General features: G+C 47.3%; 1 protein-coding gene across 2 annotated transcripts; it reads left to right on the top strand.

The window, feature by feature from the left end:
* Positions 1–13,380, top strand: ints3 (integrator complex subunit 3). Of its 2 annotated transcripts, none has more exons than XM_058619279.1 (29): positions 1–278; positions 954–1,037; positions 1,149–1,232; positions 1,345–1,458; positions 2,983–3,067; positions 3,154–3,220; positions 3,305–3,446; positions 3,537–3,666; positions 3,809–3,906; positions 4,001–4,192; positions 4,294–4,381; positions 4,758–4,837; positions 4,974–5,065; positions 5,170–5,276; positions 6,011–6,130; positions 6,315–6,444; positions 6,529–6,583; positions 7,028–7,131; positions 7,228–7,392; positions 7,495–7,648; positions 7,731–7,799; positions 8,502–8,577; positions 8,676–8,789; positions 9,785–9,833; positions 9,924–10,091; positions 10,341–10,441; positions 10,543–10,615; positions 10,961–11,117; positions 11,208–13,380. In XM_058619279.1, exons 1-29 carry the CDS (start codon positions 195–197, stop codon positions 11,283–11,285), a joined length of 3,060 nt encoding a protein of 1,019 aa, XP_058475262.1. In that variant the 5' UTR covers positions 1–194; the 3' UTR covers positions 11,286–13,380. The 2 variants fall into 2 exon arrangements, with proteins under 2 accessions (XP_058475262.1, XP_058475261.1); XM_058619278.1 differs by having other exon boundaries at positions 2–278; positions 10,943–11,117.
* Positions 13,381–13,620: the final 240 nt, after the last annotated feature.

The raw sequence follows: 13,620 nt of genomic DNA, 5'->3' as shown, positions 1-13,620 counted from the left end.
TGTGCTGCTCGGACAGAGCGGGACCGAGAGTCTCCGCCGCCCCGAAACAAGTGTGAAAAAGCCGCTTCACGACTCCACTGTGTCCCGCGGAGGCTGCGTCACACTCCCGTTCACCGACACTAACACCCGGAAAAAGGCCCCTGAATATAGCCCTTCTTTGCACCGCGGGGCCCGGCGAGGCACGGCGGGAGCAGATGGAGACTGCACCGGCAAAGGCGAAGCCGCAGGGCCGCCTGCTGGTGTCCACCCCGCTGGACGCCAAAGACGAGCTTGAGGAGGTATGCTGACCCGGGTTAATGGCTCTCTGGGCTAAAGTAACCCGGGATAACCGCTTCACCAGCAGCTCTGTCACAGTAGAGTTTACTTTAAAACAAAGACACGGGACCTGTTTATCACACAGGCTAGGCTAGTTAGCGGGGCTAACGGGACGAGGCTAGCAGCGCGAGCGTTAGCAGCAGAGCAGCCCGGGAACCTGTGTAACTGTGTGTGTGTGTGTGTGACAGGTGACGTGTGTCAGGTGTTTTTGAGCTAAGAGTGACGTCACTGAGGCCATTTCAAACACTTCTGAGCGCTCGAGCCACTGTGAGTTAGCCTAGCATGCTAACCCTACGTAAACATATGGATGTGAAAGTGACAGGTGCGCATGCGCCATGCCCGTGTTTCTCATGTCAGAGGCGGTGGCGTGAGGACAGATGAGACGTGTTTATGACGTAACAGGTGATCGGACACTCCTGACGTCACAAAAACTTTACGAACTGAACATAAACATTTAGTGTCTACTTGACTAACATGGTCAGATGATGTCATACAACACATTTATGTACATTTAAAGAATATAATATGATTATTGTAGTAAAAGAAACACACATTCTCTTCAATCTAATCGAGGGTGGTTAATAAGTTTTATAAATAATAATAGTATTGTGTGTGTGTGTGTGTGTGTGTGTGTGTAGAGGTTGGAGCGCTGTGCTGGGATCGTCCAGTCGCTGACCAATGGGATGTCAGAGAGAGAGGCCAACGACGCCCTCACTGCTAATGTAAGAACACTCACCCACACACACACACACACACACACCTGTCTGTTTAGCTCTGTTTACAGTAGATGTTTGTAATGTGTGTTTGTTGGTTGAACTTCCTGTTTGTGTCAGGTGTGTAAAGGTCCACAGCAGCATGAAGAGGTTTGTCTGGGTCTGTTCACGCTGGTCCTCACAGAAGCGACGCAGGCTCAGAGGGTGAGACGTCACTGCAGCATCGTTCATGTCTGACTAAAGTGTGTGACATCACTCTGACATCACTCTCTGTGTGTGTGTGTGTGTGTGTGTGTGTGGGGGGTGGGGGGGGCAGTGTTACAGAGACCTGACTCTGCTCAACAGAGACGGCATGAGCGTGATCCTCGTGAAGATCAACCAGATCCTGATGGAGAAGTTCCTCAAGCTGCACGACGTCCCGAGAACACAGGTAAACTGACTGTAGGTACACACACACACACACACACACACACACACACGTACGGTGTGTACAACAGAAACCCGGAGACCAGAGCCTCGGTGTCGGACACAGTAAACAACGAGCCGCTGGTGTGTTTTAATTCCACTTGGAGCCAAAATAACTAACAGCTAACAGGCATTACATCACCAGCTCAACTTGTATTTTGTATTAACGAGTAACGAAGATGGTTAAGAAAAATAAAAGTACACATTTTATTCAGGAAAATAACAGCTCCATTATTCTTTTTCTTAGCCACAAACTGCTCACTCTCCACCGCGTCCGCCACGTTTTCGTTCAAATGTCGGTTATGATGTGTAGCGTGGACGGGACAACACTACGTAGTACGGCTTTGTTAAATAGCAAGCGACATAAATATAATATATAATATACCGGTATGGCGATATTGTCTCAACTACATATCTCTTTCAAAAATATACCGGTATAATTCTTACTTCCGGTATATCGCCCAGCCCTGACACACACGCACACACACATGCACACACATGCACACATATTTATTTATGCCCACATAAAAAAAGGTACAAGGATTTCTTGCACAAGGGACACAAACACACATTAGGAGTTGGTCATACACAGAGCGCCTGGGCGGCTGAACACAGTTACACACATGACGACCTACAGGTCAAATATGAGGCAGACGTCATTCAAGGGTACAGAAAACATCGTCTCTTCCAATAATAGCTGATACTGAGCTGTACCTCGCTAACTGCTCTTCTTTTAGAGAGGCCGGCACATGCCCCAGACTACCAGATATAAAGACTGACAGTTTACATTTGTAGCCTAGCTGAGAGATGGTCTGCTTCAGCTGCCGATATTTTAGCACTTCGAGGCTGTAATCAAAGGTACAGCCGACCTCCAGAACGAGCACCTCTCTGTGCTTTTCATCAACAACAATAACATCAGGGGTGTTAGCTGTAACATTAGAAAACACTGAGGCAACATTACACAGGCTTTACGGTAGAGTGCTTATACAGCACGATGAAAGACCTGAACACAGAAGAGACATCTGCTGATATCAAATCCACAATTCTGTCATGCCTACATATGTAAAGCCCCCTGTAAACATGGCAACCATTTAGGATGTGAGACATGGTTTCAACTGTTCGTTCACTGCCACGGTGTATACAGTGGGGAGCATGACTGCCTGGAAACCACATGGAGAGGTTCAGTTTAGTTGATAGTGGTCTCGCTTTTAAAGCAAATGTGACCATCTTCTCATCCAGGGCAACACACACACACACACACACACACACGTACTCACACACACATGGACTCACGCTCACACACACAGACTCACACGGACTCACACGCTCACACTCACACACACACACACACACGGACACACACATGGACTCACACAGACACACAGTTTATGTAATCATGTGAAAAATTGTTAGCTACAGTGTATTCATTCTGTGTGTGTGTCTGTATGTGCACGTGTGTGCATGTCTGTGTGTGTGCACGCGTGTACAGCTGGTGTGGCTGGTCAGAGAGCTGGTGAAGAGCGGGGTGATCGGAGCAGATGGTGTCGTCATGACACTGCTGAAACAGATCGCAGGTCAGAAACACGCACACACTCGCATTCATCGGTTCATCATGTGACACATCAGAGTGGGTGTGGTTGATACTGTGTCTCACCTGCAGGTGGAGACATCTCCTCTAAGAACATGTGGTTGGCTGAGAACGTCCTGGACATCCTGCTGGACCAGAAGTACGTTTCACCTCACAGTCTGGATTTAAGCTTTTATTTTGAAGGCACTGCAGGGCTGTGAGTCTTGTTGTTTCCTCTGTGCAGGGAGTGGGTGCTGAAGAGCGGGATGCTGATCGCCATGTCCGTCTACACCTACCTGCGCCTGATTGTGGACCATGGAACTCCAAACCTGCTGCCTCTGCGGCAGAAGGAGGTGGACTTCTGCATCAGCATGCTGAGAGAGAAGGTGAAGGGAGGGAGGGAGGGTGGGAGGGAGGGAGGGAGTGGTGTTGAATTGCAGGTGACTCTGACCACCACAGTGTCTCTGTGTCTGTAGTTCATAGAGTGTGTGATCATCGGTCGAGATCTGGTTCGTCTGCTGCAGTACGTCGCTCGCATCCCAGAGATGGAGCTGCTGTGGAGAGACCTGCTGCACAACCCACAAGTCCTGAGTCCTCAGTTCACTGGTGACTACCCACAGTCCTCTCTGTTCACCACTGACTACCCACAGTCCTCTCTGTTCTAATTAAAAAAGTAGATTTGTTATAGATTTATGATGATTGTTGTGACAGTGAGATAACCGTGTGCGTGTGCGTGTGCGTGTGCCAGGAGTCCTCCAGCTGCTCACAGCTCGAACATCCAGAAAGTTCCTGGCCTGTCGACTCACACCGGACATGGAGACCAAGCTGTTGTTCATGACCTCCAGGGTAAACACAAACACACACACACACCCACACACACGTGTGTTGTTTGTAAGGAGACTGAAGCAGGCTCCGCCCTCGTGTGTCCACCTGTGTTCAGGTGCGTTTCGGGCAGCAGAAGCGGTACCAGGACTGGTTCCAGAAACAGTACCTGTCCACAGCAGAGAGCCAGTCTCTGCGCTGCGACCTCATCCGTTACATCTGCGGCGTCGTCCATCCGTCCAATGAGGTGCTGAGCTCTGACATCCTGCCTCGCTGGGCTATCATTGGCTGGCTGCTCACCACCTGCACGGTAAAGTGGGCGGGGTTTCTGGCAGTCAAACTCTGGGTTTGTAACGAATTTAAAAAAGAAAATCAATAACTAATAATGAATGGATGAATTTGTGTCTCCAGTCAAATGTGGCGGCCTCCAACGCCAAACTGGCGCTCTTCTATGATTGGCTGTTCTTCAATCCAGAGAAAGACAGCATCATGAATATAGGTGACACGCACACACGCACACACACACACGCCTGAAGTCATGAGTCACATGACATCACAGCCCTTTCAGTTAGAACATCTCATATTATCATATTGTGATATTATCCAGGGATCCCATAAAGTTTTTTTCAAGGCCCTTGAAAGTTTTTAAACAGTCATGGATCCTTGAAAGAAGTGAAGTTGACATTTAGTTAAAAGTCTTTTTGTTTGTTACGACGCCACCTTCTGTTCACGCCCTGAGTTGCTTGATGATCGTAGACGAGTCTTTACAGTGAAGAAAGGCTTGAACAGAGGCTTGTTGTGTGAAGTCGGCCATCTCTGATTGTCTTGTTGTTGTTGTTGTTGTTGTTGTTGTTGTTGTTGTTGTTGTTGTTCAGAACCAGCCATCCTGGTGATGCATCACTCCATGAAGCCTCATCCTGCCATCACTGCCACACTGCTGGACTTCATGTGCAGGGTAACACACACACGCGCACACACACACAACCGACATGAAACAAACAAAGTAAGTTGAAAATTAACATTTTTATAATCTGCTCCTCATTTCCCTCCCTTTTCTCCTTGTGTCCGTCCTCATTTCCTTCCCTCCTCAGATCATCCCTCACTTCTTTCCTCCTCTGGAGTCTCAGGTCCGTCAGGGCGTCTGCAACTCGCTCACCTTCATCATGGAGAAGAGAGTGCTGGCGTAAGAATCAAACACACTCATTCTGTGGAGTGTGGATTATGGATGATTGATGATGGATTATGGATTATTGATGATGGATTATTGATCTGTCGTCTGTCTCTCAGTCACCTCGCTCCACTCTTTGATAATCCCAAATTGGACCGAGAACTTCGATCGATGCTCAGAGAGAGATTCCCTGAGTTCTGCAGCGCCCCCTCACCACCAACTGAAGGTAACGCGCACACACACACACACCAGGGCTCAGTGGTAGAGTGAGTGCTCTTTCAACTCGAAGGTTGTGTGTTCGATTCCCGGCTCTGCTAGTCTACATGCCGATTAGGGCTGGTAAAAGGGATAGATAATAGGTTAATCGTGATTATATTATTGACGATTATGAGTCGACGATTACATTTCCAAAGATCAATTATTTACATTTTTCGAATTGGAATACAAACCAGACGAGTCCTCCTGTTACTGGCTGTCATACAGGATTTAACCACAAGGTGGAGCTGTGAACTGTCATAACAAGACACTGTGTAACAGAGCCAGCAAGCAGCAAGTGTGTTGGTGCTAACCAGGTGCTAACTGAGGTGAGCGAGATGTGAGTGCGATGCCTGAACAATGGAGGAAGAAAAAGCAACAACCAGCAACAGTCTTCACAACATGTCGACAGAGCGTTGTCTGCGAGCTTTGCAACCACTGCGGCAAAACTGGCAACATGTGGAGGCAGCCAGGTCACAATAATCAGAGTGTGATTATTAAACTGTGAGAAGTCCAATCATTCAGAAGCTGACTGATGTTAAATGGAAGATCAGTAATCGGCAACAATCGAATCGTGACTTCAATAGTCCAAATTGAATCTGGAAATGGGCGATTAACCACCCCTAATGCCGCCGTGTCCTTGGGCAAGACACGTAACCCCATATTGCAACACACACAGATGTTGAATGTCCCTGTGTCCCACAGTGAAAATGGAGGAGAACGTGTCTTTAGAGATGGACAACCACGTGTTGGACAAGGAGGAGGGTTGCTATGACAACACTGAGGCTGCCTTCAGCGACGATGAGGAGGAAATCAACAACAAAGGTGATGAAAGTCATAACAATCACTTTAAACCAGTTTAATCTGGGTCACTTTAAACCAGTTTAATGTGTCCTTGTGTCTTCATGTGTCCTCATGTCTTCATGTGTCTTCTTGTGTGTACTTGTGTCTTCTTGTGTGTACTTGTGTCCTCATGTGTCTTCATGTGTCCTCATGTGTCTCTGTGCAGGAAAGAAACGTGAGTTCAGGTTTCATCCGATCAAAGAGGCTGTGATGGAGGAACCAGCTGACATGACGCCCTGGCTCGACCAGTTAGACGAGACCATGAAGGAGAAGGTGCTGCAGCTGCAGAAGAGCAGGTGAGAGCATGCAGTCCTCTTTCAGGTCCTCATATCATCTTCTTCATTATTGATGACTGATCACTTTTATTGATCTGTCCTCAGCGACACAGAGGCTCAGTGTGAGGTGATGCAGGAGATCGTGGAGCTGATTCTCGAGGTGAGTTCTGTCTGTTGTCCACACTTCTGCAGAGGACATTTAAAGAGTATGAGGCATTTACACCTAGTCACATATCTCAATGTGAGACAGACTTTCCAACAGGGTTGTTCTTGATCTTCTCTGATGTTCTTGATCTTCTCTGATGTTCTCGATCTTCTCTAATGTTCTGATCTTCTCTGATGTTCTTGATCTTCTCTGATGTTCTCCATTGTCTATGATGTTCTTGATCTTCTCTGATGTTCTGGTCTTCTCTAATGTTCTTGGATTTCCCTGATGTTCTGATCTTCTCTGATCTTCTCTGATGTTCTCGATCTTCTATGATGTTCTTGATCTTCTCTGATGTTCTCGATCTTCTCTGATCTTGGACTTCCCTGATGTTCTTGATCTTCACTGATGTTCTTGATCTTCTCTGATGTTCTGATCTTCTCTGATGTTCTGTTTCAGGAGGACTTTGACACAGAACAGATGTCGGCTCTGGCTTCTTGTCTTGCTGAACTGTTCAAAGATCATTTCAGAGGAGACGTCCTGCCGGAGGAGATCACTGAGGAGTAAGAGCTGTCTGAATTCCACCATGCAGAGATATCTCTTTGTGTTCAGTGTTGAAGATCCCTGACCACTTCTTTCTCTCTCTTTCTCTCTCTCAGGTCCCTGGAGGAGTCCGTGTGTAAACCCGTGTGTCTGATCTTCAGGAACCTGGTCACCATGCAGGAGGACAACAGCGGCCTCTCTGTTCTTCTGGAGATGTTGGCAGAACTTTACCAGAAGCAGCCAAAGATCGGATATCACCTGCTGTACTACCTCAAAGCCAGGTGAGACGCAGCTGCTGGTGATGATGTCACTGATGACATCATCACCAGCGGTCGTCTGATCTGTGTGTGTGTGTGTGTGTGTGTGTGTGTGTGTGTTGACAGCAAAGCGGCGAACGGGAAGATGGTTCTGTACGAGATGTTTGCTCAGGCGACGGCGCTCGGCGACCTGCACACGTGTCTGATGATGGACATGAAGGCGTGTCAGGAAGATGACATCAGACTGTTGTGTTACCTCACACCGTCTATATACTCTGAGGTACACAAACACACACACACACACACACACACACACACACACACACACACTCTCACACTCACGTGTCTGTGTGTTTGTTCAGTTTCCAGATCAAACATTAAGAAGTGGTGAGCTGCTCAACATGATCGTCGCTGTCATCGACTCCACGCAGGTAAAACTCTGTGTGTCTGTAGACACACTCTGTGTCTACTGCCCCCTGCTGGATTACTAGGAATGTTACATCAATGCCAAACGGAGGGAAGTGAGTCAAGTGGTGATAAATGATAAAGACTACAAATATGAATGAAAACACAACAATAAAGGTTTTTAATTTTATTTTCAAATGACAAGTGGATGAAAAAAAGTGAAATGGATTTCAATGATGATGTGTTGTGAATAAAAAACAACATTTTTAATTACATTTTAATTTTAAATATGCGTTATTAGACAAAATTATTTAAAGAAACCATGAGGGTTTAAGGGCTTAATAGCGCCCCCTGCTGAGACAGACTTTTCCAACAGGTAACTGAAGTTTGTTAAGCACTCACTCTCCCACACCAAACCTCACAGAGAAAATCAGTGATTTGAACATCACACACAGACACACACACACTGCTGCCTCCATCACTAAGTTCTAATGTCTTATTTTGTCACTTCAGTGTTTGAAATCCTTTGTTCAGATTGACCTCAGTGACACAAAGTGACCACACGAGGCAGCAGAGGACCAGCAGGTCCTGTGTCCCCGCTGCTAAAATCACTGATTTTCTCTATGGGCTTTGGTGTGGGAGAGTGAGTGCTTTACAAACCTGATGTTTTTATTATAAAGCTGATATAAAATAACATTAATCACGATTATTTTATTGTGTGTGTGTAGTTACAGGAGCTGATGTGTCATGTGATGATGGGAAACCTGGTGATGTTCAGGAAAGACTCGGTTCTCAACATCCTCAGTGAGAAACTAACACAGAACAACAAGAGTTAAACTGATGATGGTGACGATGACTGAACCTCTTCTTCATCTGTCTCTGTCTTGTTCTTGTCCTCTCAGTTCAGTCTCTGGACTGGGAAACCTTTGAACAGTACAGTACGTGGCAGCTCTTCCTGGCTCACAGTATTCCTCTGGAAACCATCATCCCCATCCTGCAGCACCTTAAGTACAAAGGTGACACACACACACACACACGTCTCTGTATGTCTCTGTATGTCTCTGCATGTCTCTGTATGTCTCTGCATGTCTCTGACTCTTGTGTCTGTATGTCTCTGCATGTCTCTGACTCTTGTGTCTCTGTATGTCTCTGACTCTTGTGTCTCTGTATGTCTCTGACTCTTGTGTCTCTGTATGTCTCTGACTCTTGTGTCTCTGTATGTCTCTGACTCATGTGTTTCTGTATGTCTCTGACTCTTGTGTCTCTGTATGTCTCTGCATGTCTCTGACTCTTGTGTCTCTGTATGTCTCTGACTCTTGTGTCTCTGTATGTCTCTGACTCTTGTGTCTCTGTATGTCTCTGCATGTCTCTGTATGTCTCTGCATGTCTCTGACTCTTGTGTCTCTGTATGTCTCTGACTCTTGTGTCTCTGTATGTCTCTGCATGTCTCTGACTCATGTGTCTCTGTATGTCTCTGACTCTTGTGTCTCTGTATGTCTCTGCATGTCTCTGACTCATGTGTCTCTGTATGTCTCTGACTCTTGTGTCTCTGTATGTCTCTGCATGTCTCTGACTCTTGTGTCTCTGTATGTCTCTGACTCATGTGTCTCTGCATGTCTCTGCCTCTTGTGTCTCTGCAAGTCTCTGACTCTTGTGTCTCTGTATGTCTCTGACTCTTGTGTCTCTGCATGTCTCTGACTCTTGTGTCTCTGTATGTCTCTGCATGTCTCTGACTCATGTGTCTCTGTATGTCTCTGACTCATGTGTCTCTGCATGTCTCTGACTCTTGTGTCTCTGCATGTCTCTGACTCTTGTGTCTCTGTATGTCTCTGCATGTCTCTGACTCTTGTGTCTCTGTATGTCTCTGCATGTCTCTGACTCTTGTGTCTCTGCATGTCTCTGACTCATGTGTCTCTGTATGTCTCTGACTCTTGTGTCTCTGTATGTCTCTGCATGTCTCTGACTCTTGTGTCTCTGCATGTCTCTGACTCTTGTGTCTCTGTCTCTACAGAACATCCTGAGGCCTTGTCATGTTTGCTGCTGCAGCTTCGGAGAGAAAAGTAAAAACAACGACAGACAAACATTTGTTCCTTCAAATACATTACAGGAATCTGTGTCCCCGCTGACATGTGTGTCCTGTGTGTCCTCAGGCCCTCTGAGGAGATGGTGAAGATGGTCCTGAGTCGTCCCTGTCACCCCGAGGACCATTTCACCACCAGCATTCTGAGACACTGGGCGTCCAAATACGACGACACGCTGGGAGAACACATCAAAGCTCAACTGATCAAGAACAACAACCAGCCACGCAAGAGACAGAGGTGAGACACACTGAGACACACAGGTGAGACACACTGAGACACACAGGTGAGACACACTGAGACACACAGGTGAGACACACTGAGACACACAGGTGAGACACACACACTGAGAGACAGAGGTGAGACACACAGGTGAGAGACACAGATGAACTTTGACCCATGCTTTTTACAACAGTGTGAGAGCACAGTGATGGTTGCTATAGTAACTGTGTGTGTGTGTGTGTGTGTGTGTGTGTGTGTGTGTGTCAGTCTCCGCAGCTCCAGCAGTAAACTGGCTCAGCTGACTCTGGAGCAGATCCTGGAACACATGGACAATCTGAGACTGAGTCTGAGCAACACCAAAAACAACTGTGAGTCTGTCACATGACGACTGTGAGTCTGTCACATGACGACTGTGAGTCTGTCACATGACTGATTTTTGATCACTAACGTGTGTGTGTGTGTGTGTCAGTCTTCAGTCAGACTCCGATTCTTCAGGCTCTTCAGCACGTTCAGGCGAGTTGTGATGAAGCTCACAAGATGAGGTAAGAACTAATCTTTAACTATGAGTTTATATCATTATTGTTATTATCATGAATGAGTGAAATTATATCATCATTATAATCATGAATGAGTGAAATTATATCATCATTATAATCATGAATGAGTGAAATTGTGTCATCATTCAGTCCTGGTGATTTAAAGGCCACAAGGGGGAGCTCTGATTTATTTATTTTTAAGTTTTCGTGTGTTGTTTTTCCCAAAAAGCTCCACCCCTTCTCATTGAAACAGTTTTATTTCAATAATAATGAGTGAACTTTGGTGAATTGTAATAATTTTCACACATACACTTTGTCCGATGACATCATCAGACGCATCACTTCCTGCAGGTTCAGCGACTTGTTCGCGTTGGCCGAAGAATACGAAGAATCGCAGTCCAAGCCGCCCAAGTCTCGGCGTAAAGCTCCCGCCTCCTCGCCGCGCTCCAGGAAAGGACCGGCTCCGCCCACCAACAATGAGGAGGAGAGCGCCTCCAGCAGTGCTTCAGTAAGCTCCGCTCCCACCCACACATATACATACACTGGGTGTGTCCTGAGCTCTGTAGCCACACCCACCCTCTGACTCTCTGTCTTTCAGGAGGAAGAAGACTCGAAGCCCAAAGCTCCCAAGAGGAAGAGGAAAGGATCGTCGGCCGTCGGCTCGGACAGCGACTGATCAACCCATCACACGTCAGCACGGAGACCGCGCTCTGACCACTGGAAGAAGCCCCGCCCCAGGGGGGGAGTGGGCGGGACTCTGAGACGTTTAAATCCCGTTTGGTGAAACTGATTTCCATTTGACGAGACTTGTTTCCATGGACACGGGGTCAAAGGTCACTGTGTGGCTGAGGAAACAGGAGAGCCATGAACTCTGGGAACCAAGCGACAAGATTTTAATACAGACTCCGCCCCCTTCACTCTCTCACCCGTTTGTCCCGCTGCAGTAAAAGCTCCACAAGCTCTTCATGTTTCTTTCAGGTTATCGTGTTCACTCCAGAGGGGGTGGGGCTGGGGAGACAGGGGCGGGGCCTGATGCTGCTCACAGGTGTCATTTCACCTGTTTTTTTGTTTTTGTTTTTTTTTTACCAGTGAGGTTGAAAACCTTTTTTTTTTTCATCAGTTTGTCTGAACTTTTATGACTTTTGATGAAATAGAAATAAAATCTGTAAAATAAATAAAGAGCAGGTGACTGATGACATCACAACAACACACACAGGTGACTGATGACATCACAATAACACACACAGGTGACTGATGACATCACAATAACACACACACTCACCTTGGCACGGCATGACACGGTTTAGGTTGGTATGTGCTGACTTAAGACGAGTAGACATTCCGACTTGTCATCATGGATGTGTTGAGTTGACTAAGTACTTTTTCTGTAGTGGAGATGCAACTTAAACCGTGTCATGCCGAGGCGAGTAGAGCTGGTGGAAATATGCCACAAGTCCTTGCTCTGAGGCACGTGCAAGCGTCCGTCCTCCAATATACGTGATCCCCCGGAAGCCGCGGTATAGTTCGCAGACTGGAAGTAACATCTGATTGGGATTCCGATATTTTGAAAGACGTAAATGTCATTAATGTGGCAGGTGAATGCTCTGATACTTGTTCTGATATCGACTGTATGAATGAGGACATGAGACGAGTGTCAGAGTTTCCCTCATCTCAGGGTTAACTAACTCAAGTTTTCACTAAACCTGCTTTCTGAAACGGGCCCGACATCTCAACAACACACACACACACACACAGAGGAAACCAGTGACACAAAGTGACCACACGAGGCAGCAAACATCGTTATAAAGGATAATAACGAACATCATGTGTCACATGATTAACATACATGTGGGTGGAGCCTCATCACTGTGATTGGCTCCACCTGCTGCAGCTTCATATAAAACCACATGATCAGGTCCAGGTTCACTTCAGACCATGTGACTCAGGTAAGAAGACCTCACTGATCCTCATGTCTGACCCTGGTCTGACTGAACCAGTACACTTTGAACAGGAATGTAAATCTGTGGTTCTGACTTTGTTCTCAGAGTCCAGGACTTGGTCTGACTGTGGTTGTTCTGTTGTCTCCGCAGCCTCAGTCAGCATCATGTCGGCTATTAAATCCGGATCTTCTCTACGGACTCTGCTTCTCACTCCAGAGCGGATCCCGACCTTCATCATCCCGTGCTGCAGTCCGCTCTTCGCGCTCTCTCCTCACCGTGGCTCCTCAGGCCGGATGAGGCTCCTGTCAGAACCTGATGACGACGACGACAGTCCGCGTGGAAGCCCCGCCCCTGCGGCCTCGCCCCGGTTCCGGCTCCGCCTGCCTCCCCGGATCAGGACCCCACGCCGCGCCGCGGCAGAGTCCGCGGACACGGACTTGACGACCCGCGCGGCCATGTCGTTGCCGCACGTGGACAAGGTGACCACACCCTACGGTTTCCGCGCCGTACTGACCGCAAGCCCGTGCACGCGCCGGCGGGAATCCCTGTTCCACCGGAACAAGCCGGTGACGGTGACTGTGACTGACACCGAGGAGCGGCAGGACCCCGGTCCTGGTCCTGGTCCTGGTCCCAGCAGCAGGTCCCGGGTAAAAAGTCTCGGTGTTCACGTGATGAAGGAACTGAGAAAACCCGCGGCGGCTCTGAAGGCTTGGAGTCCCGCAGGTCGGAGGAGCGAGGCCCGCTGACGTCACCATGGAAACCTCTGCAGGTCACATGACCTTCCCGCGCTGTGCATTTCTTTTAAAGTGAAATAAAATGTTATAAATGTTGGTTTTGTGATGGTTTAAATTCAGTTTTTCATCTTAAATGTGAGTATTTGATTAAACATATTAAATACTTTATGAACTCATTAAAGTAAAGCGGATGAATAATCCTGAGTGACGTCATAAAGCGTCTCCGTCTGTCAAACGTCACGTTTTAAAACAACTTCTCAAAGTTAATGTTAAAATCCATGAAAACACATTAATTGAACATCAACGTGTCAGTGTTGTAGTGACTCATGTGACCAAA

Source organism: Solea solea, chromosome 20, assembly GCF_958295425.1.
Source record: "Solea solea chromosome 20, fSolSol10.1, whole genome shotgun sequence".
NCBI classification, from domain to species: domain Eukaryota; kingdom Metazoa; phylum Chordata; class Actinopteri; order Pleuronectiformes; family Soleidae; genus Solea; species Solea solea.
Note: the sequence above shows the minus strand (reverse complement) of the source record. Positions and strands in the feature narration are given on the sequence as shown.

Bases quoted from the DNA above. Each gene is read 5' to 3' on its own strand.
- ints3 (XM_058619278.1), top strand. From the start codon at position 195: ATGGAGACTGCACCGGCAAAGGCGAAGCCGCAGGGCCGCCTGCTGGTG. The intron at 3,221-3,304 runs GTACGTTTCACC...TCCTCTGTGCAG, and splicing joins GACATCCTGCTGGACCAGAA to GGAGTGGGTGCTGAAGAGCG. The intron at 4,193-4,293 runs GTAAAGTGGGCG...TTGTGTCTCCAG, and splicing joins GGCTGCTCACCACCTGCACG to TCAAATGTGGCGGCCTCCAA.